The 27,478-nt window shown below is 32.8% G+C and overlaps 2 protein-coding genes and 25 non-coding genes across 34 annotated transcripts in view; 13 read left to right on the forward strand and 14 right to left on the reverse strand.

The window, feature by feature from the left end:
• The window catches only part of LOC145307687 (glutamine synthetase 1, mitochondrial-like), a 33,870-nt gene extending 21,279 nt beyond the window's left edge, over positions 1-12,591 (reverse strand). Inside the window, exons 1-12 of one of the 7 annotated variants that reach the window (XM_080150179.1) lie at positions 12,508-12,560; positions 11,157-11,264; positions 10,443-10,528; positions 9,823-9,925; positions 8,718-8,815; positions 8,398-8,484; positions 7,038-7,090; positions 6,625-6,689; positions 6,253-6,349; positions 5,182-5,286; positions 2,569-2,638; positions 1,824-1,893 (exon numbers count right to left, since the gene is read on the reverse strand). In XM_080150179.1, coding sequence (XP_080006305.1) covers positions 2,618-2,638; positions 5,182-5,286; positions 6,253-6,349; positions 6,625-6,665 — 264 coding nt within the window. In that variant the 5' untranslated portion in view covers positions 6,666-6,689; positions 7,038-7,090; positions 8,398-8,484; ... (3 more) ...; positions 11,157-11,264; positions 12,508-12,560 and the 3' untranslated portion in view covers positions 1,824-1,893; positions 2,569-2,617. Of the gene's footprint in view, positions 1-1,823; positions 1,894-2,568; positions 2,639-5,181; positions 5,287-6,252; positions 6,350-6,624; positions 6,690-7,037; positions 7,091-8,397; positions 8,485-8,717; positions 8,816-9,822; positions 9,926-10,442; positions 10,529-11,156; positions 11,265-12,507 lie in introns of all 7 variants that reach the window. The other 6 variants (XM_080150174.1, XM_080150180.1, XM_080150176.1 and 3 more) reach the window with 6 other exon arrangements.
• Nedd4 (E3 ubiquitin-protein ligase Nedd4) overlaps positions 1-27,478 on the forward strand; it is a 103,217-nt gene that overhangs the window by 27,904 nt on the left and 47,835 nt on the right. For both annotated transcript variants that reach the window (XM_080150171.1, XM_080150172.1), the window contains exon 2: positions 27,386-27,408. The gene's annotated coding sequence lies outside the window, so the exon portion shown is untranslated. The remainder of the gene's footprint in view (positions 1-27,385; positions 27,409-27,478) is intronic.
• On the forward strand, positions 15,742-15,814 carry TRNAR-CCU (transfer RNA arginine (anticodon CCU)). Its single transcript has one exon. It is a non-coding gene; the product is annotated as a tRNA-Arg (tRNA).
• TRNAI-UAU (transfer RNA isoleucine (anticodon UAU)) lies at positions 15,909-15,998 on the forward strand. Its single transcript is given in 2 exon segments — positions 15,909-15,946; positions 15,963-15,998. It is a non-coding gene; the product is annotated as a tRNA-Ile (tRNA).
• Positions 17,103-17,182, reverse strand: TRNAL-UAG (transfer RNA leucine (anticodon UAG)). The gene has a single exon. It is a non-coding gene; the product is annotated as a tRNA-Leu (tRNA).
• TRNAT-UGU (transfer RNA threonine (anticodon UGU)) lies at positions 17,311-17,382 on the reverse strand. The gene has a single exon. It is a non-coding gene; the product is annotated as a tRNA-Thr (tRNA).
• TRNAA-UGC (transfer RNA alanine (anticodon UGC)) lies at positions 17,535-17,606 on the forward strand. The gene has a single exon. It is a non-coding gene; the product is annotated as a tRNA-Ala (tRNA).
• LOC145308197 (U6 spliceosomal RNA) lies at positions 17,700-17,806 on the reverse strand. The gene has a single exon (XR_013876042.1). It is a non-coding gene; the product is annotated as a U6 spliceosomal RNA (small nuclear RNA).
• Positions 17,877-17,948, reverse strand: TRNAW-CCA (transfer RNA tryptophan (anticodon CCA)). Its single transcript has one exon. It is a non-coding gene; the product is annotated as a tRNA-Trp (tRNA).
• On the forward strand, positions 18,090-18,162 carry TRNAA-CGC (transfer RNA alanine (anticodon CGC)). Its single transcript has one exon. It is a non-coding gene; the product is annotated as a tRNA-Ala (tRNA).
• Positions 18,208-18,280, reverse strand: TRNAP-CGG (transfer RNA proline (anticodon CGG)). Its single transcript has one exon. It is a non-coding gene; the product is annotated as a tRNA-Pro (tRNA).
• TRNAS-UGA (transfer RNA serine (anticodon UGA)) lies at positions 18,389-18,470 on the forward strand. Its single transcript has one exon. It is a non-coding gene; the product is annotated as a tRNA-Ser (tRNA).
• TRNAL-UAA (transfer RNA leucine (anticodon UAA)) lies at positions 18,581-18,664 on the reverse strand. The gene has a single exon. It is a non-coding gene; the product is annotated as a tRNA-Leu (tRNA).
• On the reverse strand, positions 18,759-18,840 carry TRNAS-GCU (transfer RNA serine (anticodon GCU)). The gene has a single exon. It is a non-coding gene; the product is annotated as a tRNA-Ser (tRNA).
• On the reverse strand, positions 18,950-19,021 carry TRNAE-UUC (transfer RNA glutamic acid (anticodon UUC)). Its single transcript has one exon. It is a non-coding gene; the product is annotated as a tRNA-Glu (tRNA).
• TRNAV-AAC (transfer RNA valine (anticodon AAC)) lies at positions 19,025-19,097 on the reverse strand. Its single transcript has one exon. It is a non-coding gene; the product is annotated as a tRNA-Val (tRNA).
• TRNAG-UCC (transfer RNA glycine (anticodon UCC)) lies at positions 19,215-19,286 on the forward strand. Its single transcript has one exon. It is a non-coding gene; the product is annotated as a tRNA-Gly (tRNA).
• On the forward strand, positions 19,358-19,430 carry TRNAM-CAU (transfer RNA methionine (anticodon CAU)). Its single transcript has one exon. It is a non-coding gene; the product is annotated as a tRNA-Met (tRNA).
• Positions 19,477-19,599, reverse strand: TRNAL-CAA (transfer RNA leucine (anticodon CAA)). Its single transcript has 2 exons — positions 19,562-19,599; positions 19,477-19,521 (listed from the first exon to the last, which is right to left on the reverse strand). It is a non-coding gene; the product is annotated as a tRNA-Leu (tRNA).
• Positions 19,676-19,748, reverse strand: TRNAR-UCU (transfer RNA arginine (anticodon UCU)). Its single transcript has one exon. It is a non-coding gene; the product is annotated as a tRNA-Arg (tRNA).
• Positions 19,886-19,959, forward strand: TRNAI-AAU (transfer RNA isoleucine (anticodon AAU)). Its single transcript has one exon. It is a non-coding gene; the product is annotated as a tRNA-Ile (tRNA).
• Positions 20,050-20,121, reverse strand: TRNAD-GUC (transfer RNA aspartic acid (anticodon GUC)). The gene has a single exon. It is a non-coding gene; the product is annotated as a tRNA-Asp (tRNA).
• On the reverse strand, positions 20,197-20,269 carry TRNAK-UUU (transfer RNA lysine (anticodon UUU)). The gene has a single exon. It is a non-coding gene; the product is annotated as a tRNA-Lys (tRNA).
• LOC145308579 (5S ribosomal RNA) lies at positions 20,470-20,588 on the forward strand. Its single transcript, XR_013876402.1, has one exon. It is a non-coding gene; the product is annotated as a 5S ribosomal RNA (ribosomal RNA).
• LOC145307758 (5S ribosomal RNA) lies at positions 20,655-20,773 on the forward strand. Its single transcript, XR_013875627.1, has one exon. It is a non-coding gene; the product is annotated as a 5S ribosomal RNA (ribosomal RNA).
• Positions 20,840-20,958, forward strand: LOC145307770 (5S ribosomal RNA). Its single transcript, XR_013875639.1, has one exon. It is a non-coding gene; the product is annotated as a 5S ribosomal RNA (ribosomal RNA).
• On the forward strand, positions 21,025-21,143 carry LOC145308210 (5S ribosomal RNA). Its single transcript, XR_013876054.1, has one exon. It is a non-coding gene; the product is annotated as a 5S ribosomal RNA (ribosomal RNA).

Genomic DNA, 27,478 nt, shown 5'->3' on the forward strand with positions numbered 1-27,478 from the left:
ATGGATGGACGGACAGACGGACAAACGGACATTTCGAATTATAGAATAGCTTTACTACTAGCTTTTGAATAATCATAATAAAAATGTATAATAAAGGGTGTGCAAAAAAAAATGCGGACTTTTTTAAAATTTAAATTGCGCGGCTTGTGTTAATAGTAGAAAAATGTTACGCATATCGTTAGAACCGTTATGAAGTCTATTTTTTGGAAATATAAAAACGATTCCTATGCTACGTATAGTTTAGGAGCTATGTGGTAAAATGTCCCAACTAGCTTAAAACTTGACTTGCGAGTAAATCATGAAAGATTAAATTAAAGGGTATGCAAATAAAAATACGTACATTTTTAAAATTCTAATTGCTCAGCTTGTGTTAATAGTAGAAAAACGTTATGCATACCTTTAGAACCGCTATAAAGTCTAATTTTTGGAAATATAAAAACGATTCCTGTGCTACGTATAATTTATGAGCTATGTGGTAGAATGTCCCCACTGAATTAAAACTTGACTTGCGAGAAAATCATTAAAGATTAAATTTTTCCACTTTTCTCACATTTATCAATACAGCTCCTAAACTAAAAATAGCACAAAAATCGTACTTATATTTCAATAAAATATAGCTTATGACGGTTCTAACGATATGCACAGCATTTTTCTACTATTCACACAAGCCGAGCAGTTTGAATTTTAAAAATGTCCGCATTTTTGCACACACTTTTTTTTATCTTTAATGATTTACTCTCAAGTCAAGTTTTAAGTCAGTTGGAACATTCTACTACGTAGCTCCTAAACTATAAGTTGCACAGTAATGGTTCTTATATTTCCAAAAAATAGACTTCATAGTGGTTCTAACGATATGCACAACGTTTTTCTACTAGTAACACAAGCCGCGCAATCTCAAATTTAAAAAGGTACATATTTTTTTGTATGCTTTAATCTTTAATGATTTACTCGCAAGTCAAGTTTTAAGCCAGTTGGGACATTTTACCACATAGCTCCTAAACTATACGTAGCACAGGAATCGTTTTTATATTTCCAAACATTAGACTTCATAACGGTTCTAACGATATGCGTAACATTTTTCTACTATTAACACAAGCCGCGCAATTTCAATTTAAAAAAAGTCCGCATTTTTTTTTGCACACCCTTTAGATGAAGCAAAATTGAAAGTAAATTTTTTTGAAAAACTGCTTGATACAGGATAATGTTTATGAACACACTTAAAGAAGGTGTATCAACTTTTTCACTTTTTATTTAAGATAGCTAGCCGGTGCTTTTAGTAAGTAATAGATGTAAAAAATTTTCTAGAATTCAGATATGCAATCGGTTTTTTCGTAGAGCTCTTATTTTTTAAGTTTTTAAAGTTTTTATGAAACCGAGGTTAAAAAAATGTATTTTTTCAATAATTACTCAACAGAATTTTAAAAGTAAGGTGTCAAATTAAAGATATTACAATTTTCGTTCAAACTGGCCATTTTCTTCTTTTATTTTGTTGCGTTTTAGTACCTTAAAACCGACTTAATTATTTTTTTTAAAAACTTAAATTACTTAAAAAATAAGAGGTCTACAAAAAAACCGATTGCATATCTGAATTCTATGAAAAATTTTACATATATTACTTACTAAAACCACCGGCTAGCTATCTTAAATAAAAAGTGAAAAAGTTGATACAGCTTCTTTTAGGACTAAATTATATAGTTTAAAATATGTTTAAAATGGACGTATGAAAATTCTTTTAATGATTATAGAGTTGGTACGTTTTCTAAATTGTACTTAACAGGAATCACCATGCAAAGTTTGAAATCGATAGGAGAATTCTAAGTTACCTAAATTAACAAAATTCTACTGTTCTGGCAGACCTGTAAACCAACCTTCTCAACTTGCAGGCCCAACTATCTAAAATAATATTTATTTTAAAGAAAACCATTCAGCTGTCTATCTTTAATAAGAGCCGAGAAAATCACGTTTCCCTTATTCTATCTCACACGGAAGGACGGACAGACAGACGGACAGACGGAAATTTTGAATTATAGAGTAGCTTTGCTACTAAAAATTGTATTTTCAATTAAAATATACTTAAATTTTTTCTTATTTTTTAAGTTTTTAAAGTTTTTATTAAACCGAGGTTAAAAAAATGTATTTTTTCAATAATTACACAACAGAATTTTAAAAGTAAGGTGTCAAATTAAAGATATTACTATTTTCGTTCAAACTGGCCATTTTCTTCTTTTATTTTGTTGCGTTTTAGTACCTTAAAACCGACTTAATTATTTTTTTTAAAAACTTAAATTACTTAAAAAATAAGAGGTCTACAAAAAAACCGATTGCATATCTGAATTCTATGAAAAATTTTACATATATTACTTACTAAAACCACCGGCTAGCTATCTTAAATAAAAAGTGAAAAAGTTGATACAGCTTCTTTTAGGACTAAATTATATAGTTTAAAATATGTTTGAAATGGACGTATGAAAATTCTTTTAATGATTATAGAGTTGTTACGTTTTCTAAATTGTACTTAACAGGAATCACCATGCAAAGTTTGAAATCGATAGGAGAATTCTAACTTACCTAAATTAACAAAACTCTACTGTTCTGGCAGACCTGTAAACCAACCTTCTCAACTTGCAGGTCCAACTATCTAAAATAATATTTATTTTAAAGAAAACCATTCAGCTGTCTATCTTTAATAAGAGCCGAGAAAATCACGTTTCCCTTATTCTATCTCACACGGAAGGACGGACAGACAGACGGACAGACGGAAATTTCGAATTATAGAGTAGCTTTGCTATTAAAAATTGTATTTTCAATTAAAATATACTTAAATTTTTTCTTCAAAGACGACATTTGATACCATCATAAACTGAAATTTAGTTTTTTGGAATGTAAAAAATGATATGAATCTTATAATTGACCTTGATATACGAGAATTTGAAAACAATGACAAAGTCCCCCCGCAGGGTTGCTTGTAAGGGGAAAAATTTTTGAAAAAAATAACATGGTCTCAAATGATTCCAAATTGCCTAATTCGGCGAGAAATGCAAAAAAAATTTTTTTTTTGGTGGCGGCGGAAAACGGCGGCGGGCGGCGGGAGCGGCGGTCCCTCCGCCGTTTTTTTTTTAAAGATACATGTAGTTGGGGTAATTAGTGACCCAGCCCAAAAGATTTCATCCAATTATCTCTAAAACTAAGGGAGTAGCATCCAAAATAAAATTGCTGGTATGTCGTGACACGAGTCACCACATTTCCCCCCCCCCTTTGTTGAAAAACTGCTTGATATCAAATTGTAATCTACAGAAGTAGTAATTTTTTGAGGATGTACATCAATTTATCGTCCATTCACTTATCCCTCTAGATCCTGTGATTTTGAAGATATTGAAACGAAATCTTTTTATTTTGGTAAGTAAAAAATATTTGAATTAAGATTTACCTTGATATACGAAAATTTGAAAAAAATGACAAAGTCCCCCCGCAGGGTTGCTTGTAAGGGGAAAAATTTTTGAAAAAAATAACATGGTCTCAAATGATTCCAAATTGCCTAATTTGGCGAGAAATGCAAAAAAAATTTTTTTTTTGGTGGCGGCGACGGGAGCGGCGGTCCCGCCGCCGTTTTTTTTTTAAAGATACATGTAGTTGGGGTAATTAGTGACCCAGCCCAAAAGATTTCATCCAATTATCTCTAAAACTAAGGGAGTAGCATCCAAAATAAAATTGCTGGTATGTCGTGGCACGAGTCACCACATTTCCCCCCCCCCCCCTTTGTTGAAAAACTGCTTGAAGCAGGATAATGTTTATGAACATACTTACATTTTTGGACTTGATTATAGAATTGCTTTGCTTATAATATTGATCTTTGTTGTCCCAGGAATCAATATACGGACAAACGGACAGCCGGACGGACGGACCCTAATTATAGAAAAGTTTTGTTTTTAAAAATATATGGGCAAAATGATAGTGTGGCTGACATGTCTTTAAACGACAGGAAATTTAATTTTGATATCAATAACTGAATAGAATTCAGATATGCAATCGGTTTTTTTGTAGAGCTCTTATTTTTTAAGTAATTTAAGTTTTTAAAAATAATAATTAAGTCGGTTTTAAGGTACTAAAACGCAACAAAATAAAAGAAGGAAATGGACAGTTTGAACGAAAATAGTAATATCTTTAATTTGAAACCTTACTTTTAAAATTCTGTTTTGTAATTATTGAAATAAACAATTTTTTTAACCTCGGTTTATTAAAACTTTAAACCTAAATATTTTATCAAACAGACATAAAAACATGGGTTTATATATACCTTTAGAATCAGAAAAATATTACGAATCCACTCTAAGCAAAATTGAAAAAAAGTAAAAACTTAAAAAAATAAAAATGGCCAAAAATATTATAGTTTTACAGGCAACACTTAACTGTAACTATTAAACTAGCCAATCTAAAATCTCTAAAATTGACAAATCAAGAAGCTTCACCTCAAAACCAATAGAAATGACAAAAAGAAGGATAATGTTAAAACAATATATGCAATAGATGCTACAATAAAAATAGTGATACTTACACAACATGTAAAGAATTAAACATTATGAACAAGTATGCTCCAGTCAGTTTATAAACTTCAAAACAATGCAGTTAAAAATGCATTATTGTTTCTTGTGTTTAAAAAAAATCTGTTACAGTGTATGTACATTTGTTTAGGTTTTGGACAGGTTTTGTTCAAGTGAACCCTTTGAAGCCGAAAATTTTGATTCTTAAAATAAACTTATATTTTTTATTATAGTTTTATAAAACTTTTTCAATTTTGCTTAGAAAGGATTCGTAATATTTTTCTGATTCTAAAGGTATATATGAACCCATATTTTTTATGTGTGCTTGATAAAATATTTAGGTTTAAAGTTTTTATAAAACCGAGGTTAAAAAAATTGATTTTTTCAATAATTACTGCTTCCCGCGGATATAGAATGTACAATTATAAGACGGGGCTAAAAAAGCTGGTATTAATCTTCGTAGAAAAATGGATATAATGCTAGACATAGTTTCTATCCACCGGATTCGAATGAATACGAGAAAGAGAATTTAATATTTATAAATTTTCGAGTACCATTTACATAATCAACCTTAATATCACAACCATAGACTTCCTATTACTTTCTTATAAGAAATAAGCAACGAAGCATCTCAATAACTGACCTTGCCCTCCCTGGGGTCGTATGCCTTGATGTGTCTGTTGTGATGCTTGGACATCTTATCAATAGCGGCCTCAATAGCCTCCATGCATCCGGGTTGCCTCATTGGCTAAAATTATAAAAATTATTTATGATATCATAGACAGCTTTCCGTGCATATTAAAATGAAAAATTATAAGTTTAAAACCGGTTTTATAAGACCCCAGGCTTACAAAAGTGGTATTAATTTTATGCTTTTTATTTTAATATTAAAGCATAATTGTCTAATAAGATGCTATACATATTTATTCAGAATGGCTAAACTGGTTCCAATCCAGCGGATATTAATCTGTATCAAAGCCATACTTAAAAATGAATTGTTGAAACGCTACAAAACAAGTTATTTATTAACAATAAACTTAAAGGGAAGCTTAATTTTAGTCCATTGTACTATCCCTGACCCTATATTAAAATGAGTTTTTCAACAATTATTCCCAATCGCATGTATGCAAGTAATTATGTAGGATTTTTCTTGACATTGCCTTTTTTAACTATTTTTAAACAAATTTGAATGCACGATCCTTAATTTTAAATCATAGTTTTTATAGTATAATGCCAAAAAATTCCCCCTATAATAAAAATGTATACTGCGCATTTTTAACAATTTTGAACGTCTTTAGTTATGACGCAGTTTAAGCAGAGATTCGAACCCACTCATTTAATCCGGAAAAAAAACTAATAGATAAAGGGAGAGGTAGGTTGTGCTAAAATTACGTAAAGATGTAAGTTTTAATGCTTAAAAAAAGTAGGACGATAATATTCACTAAATATGTGTATTCCTTATTGAATAGAACCATAGGTAAAAAATTGATATATTTATACTTAGTGAATATCATCGTTCTACTACTGTTTTTAAGCCTTAAAACTCACTTTCACTAAATTTTAGCACAGCCTACCTCCCCCTTTATTACTTGGATCTTACACCAGATTTTCATGTTCTATAAAGGGAAACTTCCAGTGGGCTAAAACAACGATTCCCAATCTCTATTGCACGAAGTCGAATATAGCGTGAGTGACCTAACCTAACCCTGCTGACCTCAGTGGAGAAGTTAGTATGGGCTCCAGCTCCATTCCATTCTCCCTCCATGGGCTTGGGGTGAAAGGAGACGACCACACCGAAATCTTCAGCAACCCTATACAGAATACAATAAGTTACTTTGTTGATAAAGACCTGCTTTGGCATTAATTAACAAGGAGGCAGGGGACATTGTGCTGTTTATTACACTAATTCCCAAAGTTTTATAATATACTTTTTTTACTCGCTGACTTAACAACTTAGGAGATTTTTTTGAATTCTTATTAGTCGTTACAGCCACTAATTGTAGTCTACAGAAGGGGAAATTTTGTACACTATTTTGCCAATTTATAAAAATTTATCGGCCATTGTCTTATCCCTGGGATCGTTTACCTGTGAAGAATAAATCTGGAAACCCAGAGGTCATCTCCCATGTCGATACCTTCAGTTGGGCCAACCTGGAATCAAAATCATTCGTTATACTTTTATAAAAGTAACAGGATGTTGATTGTCCGTCTGTATAGACCAAAGAATTGCAAAATTGTAAATAAATTTGTTGAAAAACTGCTTAATACAGGATAATGTTTATGAATACACTTAAATTTTAAGACTTAATGATATAGTAGCTTCGCTCATAATATTGTACTTTGTTTTCACAGGAATAAATATAACAAAAATTAAATTAATCAGATAATCAGATCACATAAAAATTAGTTCTTAAAATGTTAAAAAAGTTAACATGTTTAAAATGTAAGTATAGATATTCTTCTAATGATTATAGAGTTGCTACGCTTTCTAAATTTTACCTAACAGAAATCACCATACAAAGTTTGAAATCGATAGGACAATTCTAACTTGCCTAAATTAACAAAGTTTTATTATATCGTTTTCTTATTCGTTGGCTTAACAACTTTGCAGACTTCAAATTTCAGCTGTCTATCTTTAATAAGAGGTGAGAAAATCACGTTTCCCTTATTCTATCTCACACGGAAGGACGGACAGACGGACGGACAGACGGAAATTTCGAATTATAGAGTAGCTTTGCTACTAAAAATTGTATTTTCAATTGAAATATACTAAAAATTTTCATCAAAGACGACATTTGATACAATCATAAAATCAAAAGGGTAGTTTCACGAAATGCATTTGAACTTAATTTAGTGAACCGCATATTTTATCCTGGTTAAATGGTTAAACTACATTTATATGGCATATATTTGAAAAAATTTTAATTTTCTACCACATAGTTTTTAAAATATCAAGACTTGAAAATCGTCTTTTTAAAAGCGAAGCTTTTCTATAATTAGGGTCGGTCCGTCCGTCCGTCCGTACGTCCGTCCGTCCGTACGTCCGTCCGAGACAGATAGCTTTTATTCGTTAATTTAGGCATGTTATAATTGTCCTATCGATTTCAAACTTTGCATGATTATTCCTGTAGTAGTTGTGTACAATTTAGAAAGCGTAGCAACTCTATAATCATTACCAGAATGTCCGTACGTCCATTTTAAACATGTTGATTTTTCTACTTTTTTAACAACAAATTTTCAAGTGTTCTAATTATCCGTTTGATCTGATTTTTGGTGTATTGATTCCTGGGACAACAAAGAACAATATTATAAGCGAAGCAACTCTATAATCAAGTCCAAAAATGTAAGTATGTCCATAAACATTATCCTGTTTTTAAGCAGTTTTTCAACAAATTTACCTACAATTTTGATTCGACATTTATACATTTAGGTTCCGATTTTTCAGTTCAGATACTATACAAGTGTTAATGTCAGTTTGTCCTACCATTTCAGTGCTTCGCTTTTATGGATGTTGTCATCCTTGTTAAATTGCATATATCACAAAAAGACAATTTTCAGGTGTTGATATTTTAAAAACTACGTGTTAGAAAATTAAATTCATTTCAAATACATTCTATTTAAATGTAGTTTACCCCATTAACTAAGAAAAAATATGCGGTTCACTAAATTAAGTTCAAATGCATTTCGTGAAACTACCCCTTTAGTTTTTTAGAATGTAAAAAATTATATGAATTCAGCATTATTTCAAAGCGCGTTATAATTTTTATAAAACTTTGGGGACCAGTGTAATAAATAACCCATTGTCCACTCTCTCTATATAATTTAATTTGGCGGGTAATTCTTAGGAGCACATTTTTACCTTGATATAGCGTTCAAAAGTCATTTTTCCACGCTCAATAAAAAAGCATCTCTCCAAGGCTTGTCCGCTGTCTTATCACCACCAGCCCTGTAGCAATAGTTATTTATTATTAAAAGCATATACTATGGAGAAACAGGTTTTTGAGGAATCATTTATTGTAAACTGCACAAATAAAAAAAATAAAATATTGATGATTAAAGGGATAGTTGCATGAAGTGTATTTCAGAAAAATAATTAAAAGCATAAGTTACTGTATACCATTTATCGCCCATTGACTTATCCCTCTAGATCCTTGCATGGAATAAACATTGTGTCCATACCTGAAAATGTCAAGAATACTACGCCCGTCCATGTGGGGTGTGGGGTTGAGCCCCGCAGCGTCAGAGCAAGGTCTATGTTTACCACAGGCTCAGAAAATCTATAAAAACAAATAAAAGGAGGATTCCTCAATAAAAGTGAAGCTAATAAAAGTTAAGCTCATGATAAATAAGGGGTGGTTTTCCAACTTTTTGTTCAATTTAGGGAAAATAGACTTACTAACGATTATTCATGCAACATTTCAGCGGTTAGCGAGATGCTAAATATGGATGTTATAAGAAAAAGTTAAAAAAGGCAGTTTACCAAAATTTTCACAAACCTTAAATTTAAACTGGTACCCAAAGTTTTAAAACTACGTAATTATATTCCTTAGCTCAAAAGTACTTTTGAATTTTGATTGGTAGGTTCAAGCTAGTAGTAGTATATAAGCTTTTCGACAATGCAATTCTATTTTCAACTAAAGGTTTATCGTCATTGGGGATGCAAATCAATTTATCATTCATTGGCTTATCCCTTTTAAATTCTTGGGTCGCGATGGAAATTTTTTGATTTCGAGGTTTCGTGAGCAAAATGAAGTAAATATCTTCGAGGTTTCGTGAGTATAATAGAAACGATTTCGAAGTTTTGTGATTTTTGTCATAAAATTTAAACTAACATGTTTAATTTTACATAACATGTTTCTATTTATTGAACAGTGATATAAGAGATAAGACAATGGCAAATAAATTAATGTACATCCCCAATGATAATACACATAATTACTTTTTCTGTAGATGAAAACAAAGATTAAAACGTTTCAAAACTCAACTTAAGGAACCAATAAATCAAAATTAAATTTGGTAGTACCCAAAGTTGTTGAGCTAACGAATTTTAAAATGTTATTGTAAAACTTTGTAATTGTAATAAGCTTTTTTTGTTTGTAGCAAAGGATCTCGCTAACCACTGAACCGATATGGTTCTCTTTTAGAGCAAAGCTTTATATAAGACTTGAGATGGTTTGAGGCTATTTTACTTTTATAAATAAATCATTACAAGTCTGCAAAGCTGTTAAGCCACAAATAAGAAAACGTTACAATAAATGAAGTAGAAAAAAACAATAATATTTACCTTTTAAGGTCTGCCAGATGTGGCAATCACCACCTCAAAACCGAAGTAAATGCGCAGCTGAGGACCCTTGGGTGCGCCGCCAAACAATTCTTGGTTCAACTATCTAAAATAAAAAAGTTATTTTAAAGAAACCTGCAAAATGATAGTGTGGCTGTCATGTCTATAAACGACAGGAAATTTAATTTTGATATCAATAACTGAATGGGAATGTTGTCAAAAAATTTCAGCTGTCTATCTTTAATAAGAGCCGAGAAAATCACATTTCCCTTATTCTATCTCACACGGAAGGACGGACAGACGGACGGACAGACGGAAATTTCGAATTATAGAGTAGCTTTGCTACAAAAAATTGTATTTTCAATTAAAATATACTAAAATTTTTCATCAAAGACGAGATTTGATACCATCATAAAATCAAATTTAGTTTTTTAGAATGTAAAAATTTGTTTTGAAAAAAATAACATGGTCTCAAATGATTCCAAATTGCCTATTTTAAAGTGCCACAAGAGGCCTCTAGGGGCAAATATGGATGGACGGACAGACGGACGAACGGACATTTCGAATTACAATTCTAACTTGCCTAAATTAACAAAAAAAGGTATCTGTCATGTCATATTTACCTTCTAAGGTCTGCCAAAAACCGAAGTAAATGTTGCGCAGCTGAGGACCCTAGGGTGCGCCGCCAAACAATTCTTGGTTCAACTATCTAAAATAAAAAAGTTATTTTAAAGAAACCTGCAAAATGATAGTGTGGCTGTCATGTCTATAAACGACAGGAAATTTAATTTTGATATCAATAACTGAATGGAAATGTTGTCAAAAAATTTCAGCTGTCTATCTTTAATAAGAGCCGAGAAAATCACGTTTCCCTTATTCTATCTCACACGGAAGGACGGACAGACGGACAGACAGACGGAAATTTCGAATTATAGAGTAGCTTTGCTACTAAAAATTGTATTTTCAATTAAAATATACTAAAATTTTTCATCAAAAACGACATTTGATACAATCATAAAATCAAAGGGGTAGTTTCAAGAAATGCATTTGAACTTAATTTAGTGAACCGCATATTTTATCCTGCTTAAATGGTTAAACTACATTTATATGGCATATATTTGAAAAAATTTTAATTTTCTACCACATAGTTTTTAAAATATCAAGACTTGAAAATAGTCTTTTTAAAAGCGAAGCTTTTCTATAATTAGGGTCGGTCCGTCCGTCCGTCCGTCCGTCCGTACGTCCGGAAGATTAAATTTAAGGATATCAAATGAAATACGGACTTTTTTAAATTAAAATTGAATGTACAGATTATGGAATAAACATTGTGTCCATACCTGAAAATGTCAAGAATACTACGCCCGTTCATGTGGGGTGGGGGGTTGAGACCCGCAGCATCCAAAAAAGGCAGAGCAAGGTGTATGTTGAGCACAGGCTCAGAAAATCTATAAAAACAAATACAAGGATAATTCCTCAAAAAATTTAAGCTAATAAAAGTTAAGCTCATGATAAGTAAGGGGTGGTTTTCCAACTTTTTGTTGAATCATTTGAGACCATGTTATTTTTTTCAAAAATTTTTCCCCTTACAAGCAACCCTGCGGACTTTGTCATTTTTTTCAAATTCTCGTATATCAAGGTAAATCTTAAATACAGTACTTCTCCTGTGATTTTGAAGATATTGTAACGAAATCTTTTTAGGTTGGTAAGTAAAAAATATTTGAATTAAGAAAACGGCGGCGGGACCGCCGCTCCCGCCGTCCGCCGCCATTGTCCGCCGCCCCCCCCCCCCACCCAATTTTTTTTTTGCATTTCTCGCCGAATTAGGCCATTTGGAATCATTTAAGACCATGTTATTTTTTTCAAAAATTTTTCCCCTTACAAGCAACCCTGCGGGGGGACTTTGTCATTTTTTTTAAATTCTCGTATATCAAGGTAAATATTAAATACAGTGCTTCATCTGTAATTTTGAAGATATTGAAACGAAATTTTTTTAGGTTGGTAAGTAAAAAATATTTGAATTAAGATTTACCTTGATCTACGAGAATTTGCAAAAAATGCTGATTTGTATAGAGATTTTTGAAAAAAATCCAACGTCTATCTACAACCAGTTTTAATCCAACGAATATTAATTAAGTTTAAATTCATTTTGTGGAAATACCCCTTTAGAAAAACTTTTATTTTTAAAACAAGGATGACAACATCCATAAGTAGCTTCGCTCATAATATTCTACATTGTTTTCACGGGAATCAATAAAGATTAAAGATTAAAATTAAGGATATCAAATAAAATAAAAATATGGACTTTTTTAAAATCGAAATTGCGCAGCTTGTGTTAATAATAGAAAAATGTTACGCATATAGTTAGAACCGTTAGGAAGTCTATTTTTTGGAAATATAAACACGATTAAATTTTTGCACTTTTCCCACATTTGTCAATAAAGTACAAACTAAAATTAGCACATAACATTTTTCTACTATTCACACAAGCAAAGCAGTTTGAATTTTAAAAATGTCCGTATTTTTGCACACACTTTTTTTAATCTTTAAAGATTTACTATCAAGTCAAGTTTTAAATTTTAAATTGATAAGACAATTACAACATACCTAAAATAACAAATGAAAGGTATATATCTTGGACCGACCCTAATTATAGAAAATATTTGCTTTTAAAAAATAATTAAAATTTACCAAATCACTTTCAAAGAAACTATTTAACTACTAAATGAGAAAATACAACAATTATACAATTGGAAGGAAGTACGAATGTACACAACAAGTGTTTTTTGAAAACAACCAAAAAATAAAATATTATAAATAACTTTTTTAACTATCATTTTAAAAAAATACATTTATTACATTTCAATAATATTTAACGAACAACTAATTCCTATTTATGAAACACAGCTTTAAATTTTTTTTCTTGTAGAAACAAATGATTAGAATATACAATTATAAGATTTATGTCAATCATTAAATGAAAACCAATTTCTATCCACCATATTAGAATGAAAACGATAAAGTGTTTTCATTGAATGAATATTAAATTTTAAAAAAAATTAATTACATTGTATGATAGTTATGATTATTAGGTTGGGTCAATTTTTTAAATTTGCGATTTAAATTAATAACATTTTGTCAATCACAGGCATGTTACATATTAAAATGACCGCAATGAAATGCTGATTACAAATCTGAAAACCATTTTAAAAATATTAAATCAGTATGAAATAATTTCTTGAACTAGGATCAATATTTTTAGAAATACATTTCAGATTCGTTTTTGCAATGTGGTAATTTTTAAATGCAATATGCCTGTGTTTGAAATAATTTAAATTTTTAGATTTATTTCACAACATATGAGAATAGTAAAATCTTAAAAAAACGTAAATTGATTCATCCTATTCATGTTATGAAACATTATTAATATATTAGAATATATTTATTTGATTTTTTTGCTACTTTTACTTATAAATTGTTTCGAAATATAAAAGGAAGTAATTGAAATTTGTTGTAAGATGTATTTTTTTGTATTTAAAAAAATACATCTAACAACTGTAAACTAAAATGCTATAAACTCTTGTTGGGCTTTTAAAAGTATAACATACTATAACATAAACATTAACCTTTATCAATCAGTTTTTCAACAAATTAACTTACAATTTTGCTTCAACTATTATACATTTATATTATGATTATTCAAAAGCTAGTAGTAAAGCTATTCTATAATTCGAAATGTCCGTTCGTCCGTCTGTCCGTCCATCCATATTTGCCCCTAGAGGCCTCTTGTGGCACTTACGTCCATTTTAAACATATTTTAAAATATATATTTTAGTCCTAAAATTGAAGTGTGTTCATAAACATTATCCTGTATCAAGCAGTTTTGCAACAAATTTACTTACAATTTTGCTTGAACTATTATACATTTATATTATGATTATTCAAAAACTAGTAGTAAAGCTATTCTATAATTCGAAATGTCCGTTCGTCCGTCTATCCGTCCATCCATATTTGCCCCTAGAGGCCTCTTGTGGCACTTACGTCCACTTTAAACATATTTTAAAATATATAATTTAGTCCTAAAATTTAAGTGTGTTCATAAACATTATCCTGTATCAAGCAGTTTTGCAACAAATTTACTTACAATTTTGCTTCAACTATTATACAATTATATTATGATTATTCAAAAGCTAGGAGTAAAGCTATTCTATAATTCAAAATGTCCGTTCGTCCGTCTGTCCGTCCATCCATATTTGCCCCTAGAGGCCTTTTGTGACACTTTAAAGTAGGCAATTTGGAATCATTTCAGACCATGTTATTTTTTTGAAAACAAATTTTTAGTAGCAAAGCAACTCTATAATTCGAAATTTCCGTCTGTCCGTCTGTCTGTCCGTCCTTCCGTGTGAGATAGAATAAGGGAAACGTGATTTTCTTGGCTCTTATTAAAGATAGGCAGCTGAAATTTTTAGACAACATTCGCATTCAGTTATTGATATCAAAATTAAATTTCCTGTCGTTTATAATGCATCACCTAGCGGCCAAATTATTAACTACATATAACATATGAAAATTAAAAATTTCTTATGACAAGTTATTGGTTAAGTTTAACCTTTAAAGGAAATCAATACTTCTTATTGAAGTACCAAGCAATATTAGCTTGGTCAGATTAGACAAAAGACATATACAACTTTGTCATACTATTTATGTTGTTATTAAAAACATACTCTGACCATTGAAGGAAAATATTTCTGTTATTTACGCCCCCAAATAATGCAGGTTGTGATGTTTACTTCAATAAGAAATCTTGTATTAAAACAAATGCAATACAATGTTTACTTTGGTAGAAAGTGTTCTATTAAAAATAATGCATCATCTAGCGACCAAATTATTAACTACATATAATATGTTAATATTAAAAATATCTTCAATAAATTATGGGTTAAGTTTCACCCTGAAAGAAAAGCTTACTTCTTAGTGAAGTACCAAGCAAAAATAGCTTGGTTAAATTATACAGTACATAATTTAAAATTTACCTTAAGATCTCTTTGTCATGAAACACAAGAATAAAAGTTCCTCACCTGGAGCAAAACATGTATAAACCTACCTTCATCTAACGTTGAAACGAACCGATGGGTTAATACACCCTTAAAAAAATAGTATCTGATACCACACCTCTCAATGAAGTATGCCAAGCAAATTTAGCTTGGTCAGATTAGACAAACAACAATTGCATTTTATACTCTTATTAATTTTGTTATTAGAAACAAATGTTGACCATAAAAGGAAAAAAAACACCCTCCCCCTACTATATGCTATAGGTTGCGAGAATATTATATTTATGAAATATGGAGGTTTGGAGATTTTTTGTTAATATGTAAATATTTCTGTCAAATTTCATCAGTCACCGTAGCTTAGTGGTAAGGACGGTGTGAAACCTATGGAAAGGTCATAGGTTCAAATCCCCGTGGGTAGGTTATGAAACATTGTTAGCGTGAGCTCCGTATGGGCCGTTAATGATGTTAATTAGCCCAGTCTATGTGGGTGTGTGTAGGTTAGGAAACATTGTTAGCGTGAGCTCCGTATGGGCCGTGAATGATGTTGAATACCCTACATACTGTGAGTGTATGTGTGTGATGCCTCTATACATTGGATTGTTGAAAAATAAGGAAATTTTAGAACAAAACATGAAAATTTGGGGTTAATTTAAGTAATGTAAGAAATAATTCCGGCGCGTCGGTCTTTATAATGAGGATAGCTGGCTCTCACCCAGCAGGCCCGGGTTCGATTCCCGGTAACGGAAAAATACATTTTGTCGAACCCCCAAGTAATTATATCAACATCCCCGATCCAAAAAAAAAGGAGATAAAAAAAAGATAGAGAATTGGATATTTTTAAGTTTTTACTTTTCAGCCAGGGTGACACCAAGCCTGCGTGGCCTAATGGATAAGGCGTCGGTCTCCTAAACCGAAGATTGCGAGTTCGAGTCTCGCCGTGGGTAACCATATCTTTTTAGCAAAAGTTGTTTTGGTTGCAGTGCTTCCAAGGTTTCTTGAAGGCAGTGTAGTAGCAAATGTGAAGAGTGAAAGCAAGCTGCTCTAGTGGCGCAATCGGTTAGCGCACGGTACTTATAGACAGTACAACAAGTTATGCCGGGGTTGTGAGTTCGAGCCTCACCTAGAGCAAGCACTTTTTCAACCCTTAAACCTGGCAGGGTCTTCCATGAAAAGAGCAAAAATATTTTTTTTACTTAAACAAAGCATTTTATCTTACCAAAATACTAAAATATTCTCTAGCAGTACCTCATAATATCAAATACAGGTACTGTGGTTCGATTTTAAAATTTTTTTGTAACTATGCTTTACTAACCAACAATCAATCAAGGAAAAAAGTTTGTTAAAGAATATAGATAGATTGATATTTTCTTTTTACTACTGTTTTAAATCTATCAAGTTAATAACAAATTCAATAAAATTTGACTGAATAACCATATAAATGTATAAAGATTTGTGATTTAAATTATGCCATGAAAAATCCTCCAATGAGTTATTTAAGCAAACAAAATTTAGCATAAATGGATATTTAAATTTTGTTTGCTTAAATAACATTCTATTGCAACAAAAAGGTGATGTTAGGAAATAATTTCTTGAATAAAATCATAAAACGTTTTTTCATTTAATTTTCATTTTTTCACTGTTGTGTTTTTATTTGACATTAAAAATAAAAATCATAAAAAATCTTCCAAATCAAAGAGAAAAAATCTTTGAATTATTGGTCAATTTAAGTTCAAAGATTTTTTTTTTTGTAAAAAGTTAATTTTTTAAAAATATTTTAGAAAAAAATCTTCTAACAAAAAAAAATTATCATAATCCAAGATGGCGTCAATACATGTAAAATAATTTTTAAAACAAAAAATTAAAACTTGAATATCTTTTTTCACAGATTGAATTTCAAAAATCGGTCTGACAGTTTTTCCAAAGTCAGTATGATCTATTGAATGAAAAAGGTTTGAAACTGATAGAACATTTCAAAATAAATGGTTCCCACATTCTAAAAATTTTCCCACGCTTGACATTCTTGAAAAATGCTAAATAAATGGACATTTAAACAAACCAAAGATCGCGTTTTTAGCAATGGAATGTGTTTTGTAAAAATCTTTGAAACTTTTGATTTCATTGTTTATGTATGTACACTCAAGAATGATGAATCTTATCTGATCTAGAAAGGCAGAAGGATACTAAATTGTAATTGTAATTCATAATAACCGAGTTTTTACTAAAATAAATTTTTGACAGCTGTGGGATTCGAACCCACGCCCTTGCGGACTGGTGCCTAAAACCAGCGCCTTAGACCACTCGGCCAAACTGCCTGTTGTGCTGACAGTTGTGCGAATAACAAAAATTGTTTCTTAAGTTTTTTTTTTCAGCCTTACTGTGTAAAAGCATCAAACACCTAAAAAAAATTTGTTTTTCCAGTGAGTGATTTCACAAAATTAACTGCCTCCAGAGAGGATTGAACTCTCGACCCCTGGTTTACAAGACCAGTGCTCTGCCACTGAGCTATAGAGGCTTGCATGTTCACGTGGCACAATTTAAACCTAGCCTAACCTAGTCTAACGTAACCTAACCTAACCTAAGCTATTCCGGTTTGCACCTTGTGTTAAAGACTTTGAAATTGCTAAAGGATTCAGTTGAGTATTAGTCAGCTAATGCATTCAACAGGGGGATGTAGCTCAGTGGTAGAGCGCATGCTTTGCATGTATGAGGCCCCGGGTTCGATCCCCGGCATCTCCAATTGTCAATGATTTTTGTTATTTCTTTGAAGTTGTCTTTTGTTCAAAATGAGTACTTCAGTGAGAAAATATTTGTATGGGGTTATGCGGACACAAAAATGTGGAACGCTTCACGATTTTGCGTGTCATCCTTGCGCAGGGGCCATGCTAATCTTCTCTGTATCGTTCCAATTTTAGTATATGTACTGCCGAAGCAAGTACAATTGAGACTAGAATTTAGTTGTCTGTAAAGATCAGCATTTGTTACACAAATTGCAAAAAAGAATTCTGTTGACCCTGACGTGATTTGAACACGCAGCCTTCTGATCTGGAGTCAGACGCGCTACCGTTGCGCCACAGAGTCAGATGTTTGAATTGCTGCAACTTTGAATTTAGGAGAAACTAAAGGAAAGTCTTTTTATTTCTTTTTTTCTATCCACTATACAATGCAAGCGACCAATAGAAAAAAGGCGCTGCTTTCGTCCGGCCCCTATGACGAAGACCAGGGGTCGTAGCTCAGCTGGTAGAGCGTCTGATTCGCATTTAGAAGGTCTCGGGTTCAAATCCCGACGACTCCAAATTTTTTTTTCTTTTCAATTTTCAAAAGTATTGGGCAAAACCATGGGCTTGACCGGGAGTTGAACCCGGGACCTCTCGCACCCGAAGCGAGAATCATGCCGCCTAGACCATCAAGCCTGGCTTGTGCCCTGCTAACTGTCAGTAGCAAACTGTAATTCACCAACTTACTAGCCGATTGCTTCCAGCTGTGATGCTGTATTCATGGATGGCCGTCAACCAGAGCCAGCAGTCGTGGCCGAGTGGTTAAGGCGTTGGACTTGAAATCCAATGGGGTTTCCCCGCGCAGGTTCGAATCCTGCCGGCTGCGAAAGTCAGATTTTGTTAGTATCTAGTGTTTTTTTTTACTTTTTTTGCAAAACCAGAAAGTTACCTTGCAACTCACATGGCCTTCCTGGTATAGTGTTAAAATAAGACCTTTGTCAGGTGTGGGGTTCGAACCCACGCAATCTTACGATTATGAGAGCTTAAATCTCACGCCTTAGACCACTCGGCCAACCTGACAGGATGCAACAGGGCGGCACTCATTGCAAAACGCATGAAATCACGACTGACAAGCACTGATTAAGCCAAGCTCTACAAAAAAAAAAAATTATCACGACGAAGATGGGATTCGAACCCACGCGGGCAGAGCCCATTGGATTAGCAGTCCAACGCCTTAACCACTCGGCCACCTCGTCTATGATAATGATTAGCCTAGATTACTTTCAAAGCAGACATGACACATGACATCAACAAAAAAAAAAAAAAAAAAAAAACCGCAATATTGCATCAATCGTGTCAAAAGATTTCCCACGCCGGGAGTTGAACCCGGGCCTCCTGGGTGAAAGCCAGATATCCTAGCCGTTAGACCACGTGGGATTCTGTTTCCGTCCGGGATCGAACCGGAGACCTTCTGCGTGTTAGGCAGATGTGATAACCGCTACACCACGGAAACTTGTTACATAGAGTAAACAGCTTTATTGCCCTCTGCTTTTCTTTAAGTGTGCTAGTTACTAGGCAAATATGTATTTGTGGTTTTCACTTTGGCGTACATAATAATATTGTAAAACAAGCGTCAGTGGTATAGTGGTGAGCATAGCTGCCTTCCAAGCAGTTGACCCGGGTTCGATTCCCGGCTGACGCATTTTCATCTCAGTTGCCTAGCAATACATTTTTGTACATTCAAAAAGTGTAGTAATCCTGTACTACCAACAAGCCTCCGTAGCGCAGTAGGCAGCGCGTCAGTCTCATAATCTGAAGGCCGTGAGTTCGAGCCTCACCGGGGGCAGGCAAACACTTTTTCATCTCCTGGTTGTGTTTTGAAAAAAAAGTTTTGTCAGAAGTGGGATTCGAACCCACGCCCTCATCGAGGACCAGAATTCTCACAACCACTCTCTATCAGAGAGCAAGGAAGTTGTCCTTGAGTCTGGCGCCTTAGACCACTCGGCCATCCTGACTGCTAACATAGTGTTCACAGATTAGGAAATTCCATGTTTTGATAACCCAAAAAGGTTAGCCAAAATGCAATGTTAGCATCCCATCTGGGGATCGAACCCAGGACCTTTGGATTAGAAGTCCAACGCGCTATCCTCTGCGCTAATGGGACTTGGTAAGAGAAAAGAAAATAGTAGCATTTGTTGACAGAAAACATTATGGAAGGCAAGTAAAAGAAAATCAAGTAGAGAAGAAAAAAAGCATGTAGTTTTTGCATTGTGCTAATACTTAAACATGTCATCTCAATCAGGCCCGTTAGCTCAGTTGGTTAGAGCGTCGTGCTAATAACGCGAAGGTCACGGGTTCGATCCCCCTACGGGCCAGCTAATACTTTTACCAAATTGAACAGTTTGCAGTGGCGGAAATATTTAATGGATAAAAAAAAGAAATTTCACAAGGTTGAAAAATTATCTCTCCCCGACCGGGAATCGAACCCGGGCCTTCCACGTGACAGGCGGAGATCCTCACCACTAGACTATCGAGGAATTCTTGTTGACCAGCTATTTTCTAGTCTCTACGTACATATCACACTGATTGGAGACTTGAACAAAAAATGAGAGCGCCCGAGCAGGGGCTCGAACCCTGGACCGTTAGGTTAAAAGCCTAACGCTCTACCGACTGAGCTACCCGGGCATCATGCTATTTTACAATTACAGTAACAAAATTGTCTCACCAGATGGCAGCAGCATTTTAGTTCATGGTAGGCTTGGTTTTCTCTCTGTTTATTTTTGGTTAAGTGCAACCTGAGTTGTATAGAATAAATCATCACTCCATAATTTTCCTGTATTGTAGCATTTTGCATTTAGTATATGTCACATTTTCCAATGTTAAATGTCTACGGCCATACCATGTTGAAAGCACCAGTTCTCGTCCGATCACTGAAGTTAAGCAACATTGGGCCAAGTTAGTACTTGGATGGGTGACCGCCTGGGAATACTTGGTGTCGTAGACTTAACATTTTTGGAATTTTGACCCAAACAATCCTAGCCCAAACCTAACTAAACTCCACACAATTAATGTCTACGGCCATACCATGTTGAAAGCACCAGTTCTCGTCCGATCACTGAAGTTAAGCAACATTGGGCCAAGTTAGTACTTGGATGGGTGACCGCCTGGGAATACTTGGTGTCGTAGACATAACATTTTTGGAATTTTGACCCAAACAATCCTAGCCCAAACCTAACTAAACCCCACACTATTAATGTCTACGGCCATACCATGTTGAAAGCACCAGTTCTCGTCCGATCACTGAAGTTAAGCAACATTGGGCCAAGTTAGTACTTGGATGGGTGACCGCCTGGGAATACTTGGTGTCGTAGACATAACATTTTTGGAATTTTGACCCAAACAATCCTAGCCCAAACCTAACTAAACCCCACACTATTAATGTCTACGGCCATACCATGTTGAAAGCACCAGTTCTCGTCCGATCACTGAAGTTAAGCAACATTGGGCCAAGTTAGTACTTGGATGGGTGACCGCCTGGGAATACTTGGTGTCGTAGGCTTTAACATTTTATCCATATTTCAAAATTTGTCTCTTTTTCTTCCTTGTCCGTAGATTCCTGTACTGTTGAGCGTTTTGCATTCATTTCACGCCACATTTTCTCTTCGTAATGCATTTTGCATTTAATTTACGCCACATTTTCCGTTGATATATGTCAATTTCTAAGTAACTATACATTGGTTTACTTTAAAGCAAGGATTATGTTAAAAGTCAGCTTAACCATTAGGAAAAATCAAGAACTATGTGAAAAAGTTTAATTTTAGCTATAATGGGAGAAAAAAGCAATTTAATGCACATTTTATATAATACGGAGAATTTCTTCCTTTCCCAGTACCTTATAAAATCGTCGGAAAAAGCTGTTTTTTAAGCAAACAAAAGCGCGTTTTGCTCTATCTGTGAGATATTATGAATGAGATAATGTTAAGATTTTATATTAAGATGAGAAAAATTTACGTTCACAGTCCCTTTAAATTAGAATACAAAACAATAAAATATTAGTTAAAATTAAGCCAAATTAAAACAACGCCCATTTAAAATCAGTCTAATACAGTTAACTCTTATTGACAAAAGCCGCCACTACTTTAGCTTTACTCACATTATAATACAACAATTCAACGCTAGGTACCGCTATAACTAACTAAAACAAAACTCAAACTTAACATCAAACACACAATCATACCCTACAACATCATAAAATCAACACAACAAATCACAAACAAAATAATTACAATATTCTAACAACACTGAATAATTAACAACACACATACAAGCAGCACTAAGACACAACTAATTCTACTACAAAAACTAAAAATCACCTAAATATATATAAGTACATCTAATGCACATGGACTGCACTAAAGAGAAATCCATTAGACCATGTTGCTTGGTAATTAGACTAATCCTATCCTTGTCTTTAAAAAACTTTATTTAGAGGGTAATAACCTTTCTCGTATTCATATGGATAGGAATCGGTTCTCATCCAAACGAAAAAAATATGTCGAGCATCGTATCATATCCAGCTTTCTACGAATATAAAAATGTACAATCATAAGATTAAAACAAGTTTTTTTAGCCCGTGCCTTCGGCACCTTGGGGCTAAAAAACTGGTTTTAATCTTATAATTGTACATTCTATATCCGCGGAAAAAGGTTTATAATACGATGAAAGAAATAACTGTTCTCGATTAAATACCATTTCAAAATCTTATCACAGAGGGGGGGGGGGGAGATGGGTGATAAAGTTATTTATTGCCTCGTGTTATAAACACCTTTCAGTGGATTTTAAAATGGACAATTATAATATTAAAACTAGTTTATTTAGCCCCGAGATGTCGAAGGCACCAGCTGAAAAAAAACCTGAATTTAATCTTAAACGAGGCTGTACATCATTTTGTTTGGTATGGCTGAGAACCGGTTCTAATTCATCAGATATTAATCGGTTTCGAAGCGATAGGGGAAAACAGCTTTAAACCTGACCAAATCTAGTTTTACTAATTGATATTAATTATTACTTGAGTTGCTCTTTTAGTCAGCTAACATTAACACTTTTCCCCCTAAAAAAATAATTATAAACCGTCCCCCAGCCAAACTTTAAAAAAACAAGGATGACAACATCCATAAAAGCGAAGCTCTGAAACGGTAGGACAAACGGACATTAATACTTGTATAGTGTCAGAACTGAATAATCAGAATATAAATGAGTCAAAGCAAAAATGTGAGTAAATTTGTTGAAAAACTTCTTGATACAGGATAATGTTTAAAGACATACTTACATTATAAGTACTTGATTATAGAGTTGCTTTGCTTAAAATATTGTACTTTGTTGTCCCAGGAATCAATATATCAAAAAATCAGAAAAATCGGATAATTAGATCACATAAAAATTTGTTGTTAAAATAGTAAAAAAGTCACATGTTTAAAATGGACGTACGGATATTCTGTTAATGATTATAGAGTTGCTACGCTTTCTAAATCGTACGTAACTACTACAGGAATCACCATGCAAAATTTTAAATCGATAGGACAAGTCTAACATGCCTAAATTAACGAAAAAGCTATCCGTCTCGGACGTACGGACGGACCGAAAAGCTTCGCTTTTGAAAAGGTAGCATGTTACATTTTTCGATAGCTCAAAGAAAAGCTTATTGGCGAACTTTTGCGCGCTAGTTTGATGGTAGCTAGCTTGTATTTTCGAGCTCCTACTTTAGTAGCTTGCTACCTCATTATTCTGCTAACATTGGCGATAAAGTTAATACTAGCTGAAGAAAAAACGCGAAGTCGCTTAAACGTAGCATTTAATATATTCTTAACACACACACATACATCAAACACACAATCAACCCATGATCAAAATTGTTAGGAGAGAAATATAGTTCATAAATTTGCCACTAGAGACTCAAAAAATTTTTTAATTAAATTTAAATTTTTCTGTTTTTAAAACAAAATGAATAAAAACTGATAATTCATAGTTGTATTATGTCTTGATAATTGATAGTGAAAAAAGTATTTTTTGAAAAGCATTTTTCTTTTAAACAACAGTAAAGATAAAAGCATGTCTAAAAAATACTTAAATTAAGCCTTACATGAAATATCTCTCTGCTATTTTTAATTTATTATACAAAATGGTCAGGAAACCTTTAAAATTTTCCCCAAAAATTAATTATTGGCCGTTTTAGGACCTTATAAGAGTTAGATTGTAAAGGACAACCATAACGGTTCAGCGGTTGGCGAGATGGACATCATAAGAGAAAGGCAATTTACCAAACTTTTACAAACCTTAAAAATTACCCATTTAAACTGCTACCTAAAGTTTTATAACTACGTAATAATTATATTTCTTAGCTCATAAGAGTACTTTTTTTTTACATTTCTTGAATTTTGATTGGTCGGTTCCATGTAATAGTGTCCAAACTTTTCGACCATGCAATTTTAATTTTGTCTAAAGGTTTATTGTCATTGGTGATGCACATCAGTTTATCATCCATTGGCTTATCCCTTTAAAATTCTTGGGTCGCGATGGAAATTTTTTGATTTCGAGGTTTCGTGAACAAAATAAAGTAAATATCTTCGAGGTTTCGTGAGTTTAATAAAACAGATTTCGAAGTTTTGTGATTTTTGTCATAAAATTTAAATCAACATGTTTAATTTTATATAACATGTTTCTATTTGTTGGAAAATATGTAACTTCATCATAAGATATTTGTCGTTACAATTGCTCAACTTCGGAAAAAAGCTTAAAATTTATTATGATTAATTTGAATTTTTATGAAAAAAAGATTAGTTTATACAATAAATATTCGTTACTTACTGTAAATTAGTGCTTTTTAAACTACTCCCCATTGTTCCAGCGGTTACCGGCATCTTAATAGGCAAACAAAGCAAATATTATTCAAAAATATGCCTAAAAGTTGGCTACTCTGTCTATTAAAAAAAATATTTTTAAAAAAGTTGATATCTCTTTCTGTACACCTGATAACATAATAAGAAACCTCACAGATTTTGGCGCAAAATGTTCTCTGCATATTTTTTCCCTTATTTAAATAATTTGAAGCAAAATTTTTAATAATGGGATTTTACAGGACATTGAACATATAAATTCCTATATCGGACATTGATGATTGACATTTTAATCCTTTTTGATTATAGGTTATATTAATTTGTTTAAAATTTGAAGCTGTTTTTTGCCCAACCTATGTATATGTAAAAATCCTCAATTTTAGGCGAACAAACCGTTGAACGTGTCTAAGAAACATCGGGAACTACTAAACTAGTCTAATTTACACCCAATTGTCCCCTCCCTCCATGTAATAAGTGTTTCTTTGTTTTTTTTGTTGGTGATAAGCAGAAGGGGGGGGGGGGGAATTTGTCCACAGAGAAAAATTCCAGACTTTTAGATATTTGGTAGATTTTTGTGTCGTAAAAACAAAAATTGTGAATTTTAATTTTATAAAAAGTAAAAAACAGGGAGGAAGGCCCAACGGGATATTGGACTTTGAATTTGATTTTACTGGTATCAAACGTTTTTTTTTAAATTAGTTCTTTTATTCAAATTTTTATTTGTTGATGAAAGCTAAGTCAGCACTCATATTTTTGTTATCTATATATATATAGAAGGGGTTAAATTTTGAAAATCATCATTGGGGTTATGTACATATCAATTTATCGTACCTTGTCTTACCCCTGCAGATCCCTGGAGGAAAAATCAAGTATATATATATAAATATATTTCTATTATATGCTAATTTTATTTTTTAAAAATGTATTTGCGTTTTTTTTGTTTGTTTATTATGTAAAAAGACGTGAATTACGTAGCTGCTGAAATTTTAGTTAAGATTCCTTCAAAAAATTTAATCTATATAGGTAGTTTGATTTTGTCTGTAGCGTAAGATCTCAATTAACTACTGATGGGGCTCTCTTTTTTTTCTTACTTCTCGATATATATGACTATGTTTTATTTGTAGATTGAAGTCTTGGGATGGTTTTAAGCTGTTTATAGCCGCCTAGTTAATATAGTATCCAGTTAGGAGCCTATTATATAAAGTATTAAGCTTTTTTGTTTGTAGCGAAGGATCTCGGTTACTAGTGAACCGATACCCAGCCAGAAAGTAGCGTCACTATCGCGCTACTATAGCGCACGATATCGTGTAGCAATCGAGCACGAGTTCTTACGAAATCGCTAAATAGTCGTCCAATGCACATCGACGATATGTTACGATAAATGGTCGAAAAGGTACTTACAGCTGCGCGATACACCCACGAAATCTTAAGCGATATCGTAAGGTTCATAAGCGATATCGTGCCAAAATCGTGAATAAAAAGTACATTTAAAAAATATTTAACATCGTGTAGCTTAATGTAAGGAAAAGGGTCCATAATACAATCAATTTCATAATTATCAAAATTTGTACATTTCATACAGAGAGAGAGAGAGAGAGAGAAAGGGTCGCAATATCTATGTGAATATTGTGTACTCAATAATTGTAAGGGGTGATAATGCATAGGTTACCATTACAATTTGAATAGAGAGGAAGTTATGTTATACTGAAAATGGTCATTTTAAGTACCATTAAGACATTTTTGTACTTTTATTGTTGTTTAAAATAAAAATGCTTTCAACAATTTATTTTTTTAAATAATAGATCATTAACACATTATGATATTATGTCACACCCGTTTTGAATTTATTTTGGTTGATAACAAAAAAATTCAAATTGTCTACATAAAGTAATGGGAATACCTAGCGGCAATTTTATAAACTATATTTATCACACAATGATTTTGATTATAAGTTGGTTGTGTGTCTGTTTGTAAGTGTGTGTTGACACACATAAAATGCTATTGTTTACGATTTCTTAGGCAAATCGTGGTTGCCGCGATTTTTACTACAAAATCGAATTAATCCCTAGCGATTTTTTTCGATTTTTGCTATAAAATTGTAAATAAGATTTTCGCGATAAAATACTACATATCGGATGCGAGTTTCCTTACGACGTTTCTGGCTGGGTATGGGAAGCTTAATCGTATAGGCCCTTCGATGGTTCTAGGCTATGTTATTTATATAAATAGGTCTGAGTATTGTTGTATTGTATTTTTCTGCCCTTCTCTTCGACTATAGACAGTGGACAAGTGAATAATAAGTTGTTTGAAAACAGAATTTTTGAAAAACCATTTCGAGATACATGTGAAGCTTCCCTTAATTACACCCAATGGTTAGTGTAGAGATCCTAAAGGTTAAACAAACCTTGCTTCTTGTTGTTCTAAATGCTGCTAGTCACTGGGCCCCTAGATTTTAAGGGCTCTGTATTAGAAGTGATATGGAAGGGCATAAAAATAGTCCTAAACCATACCCAGATATAATTATAAAATAAGCTTAAACCATCTCTGCTTAACTGTAAAGGAGCACCAAATCGGTTCAGCGGTTAGCAAGATTATGCACGACAGACCTAAAAGCTTATTACTTTATATAATAGGACAGGGGCACTGAAGAGTGTTGAATTTCCAATTTTTTGTTCTAAGAAAAAGTAAAATAAAACTTTTATAGGGGAGGGGGTAGTTTATCATATCTAAAAACACTTTTTTGACAACTTTTTGTAAGATATCATTATCCTATTCATCTGATTTTTGAAAAAATGATTCCTAGGACAGCAAGGTTCAATGATATTAACGAATTATTTCTAAAATCAAATCCTAACAATTAAAGTATGTACTTCTTATGCAGTATCCTGTATTTAAGTAATTTTTTCAGAGAATTGTCTACAGGGAGAGCTCGAGTTTAGGAAATTTATCAACAAGGGACACAGCCAGCCAGGGAGGGAGGGAGTGAGGGGGACATTGGACT

Source organism: Acartia tonsa, chromosome 15, assembly GCF_053477335.1.
Source record: "Acartia tonsa isolate MP-2025a chromosome 15, ASM5347733v1, whole genome shotgun sequence".
Classification (NCBI taxonomy): Eukaryota; Metazoa; Arthropoda; class Copepoda; order Calanoida; family Acartiidae; genus Acartia; species Acartia tonsa.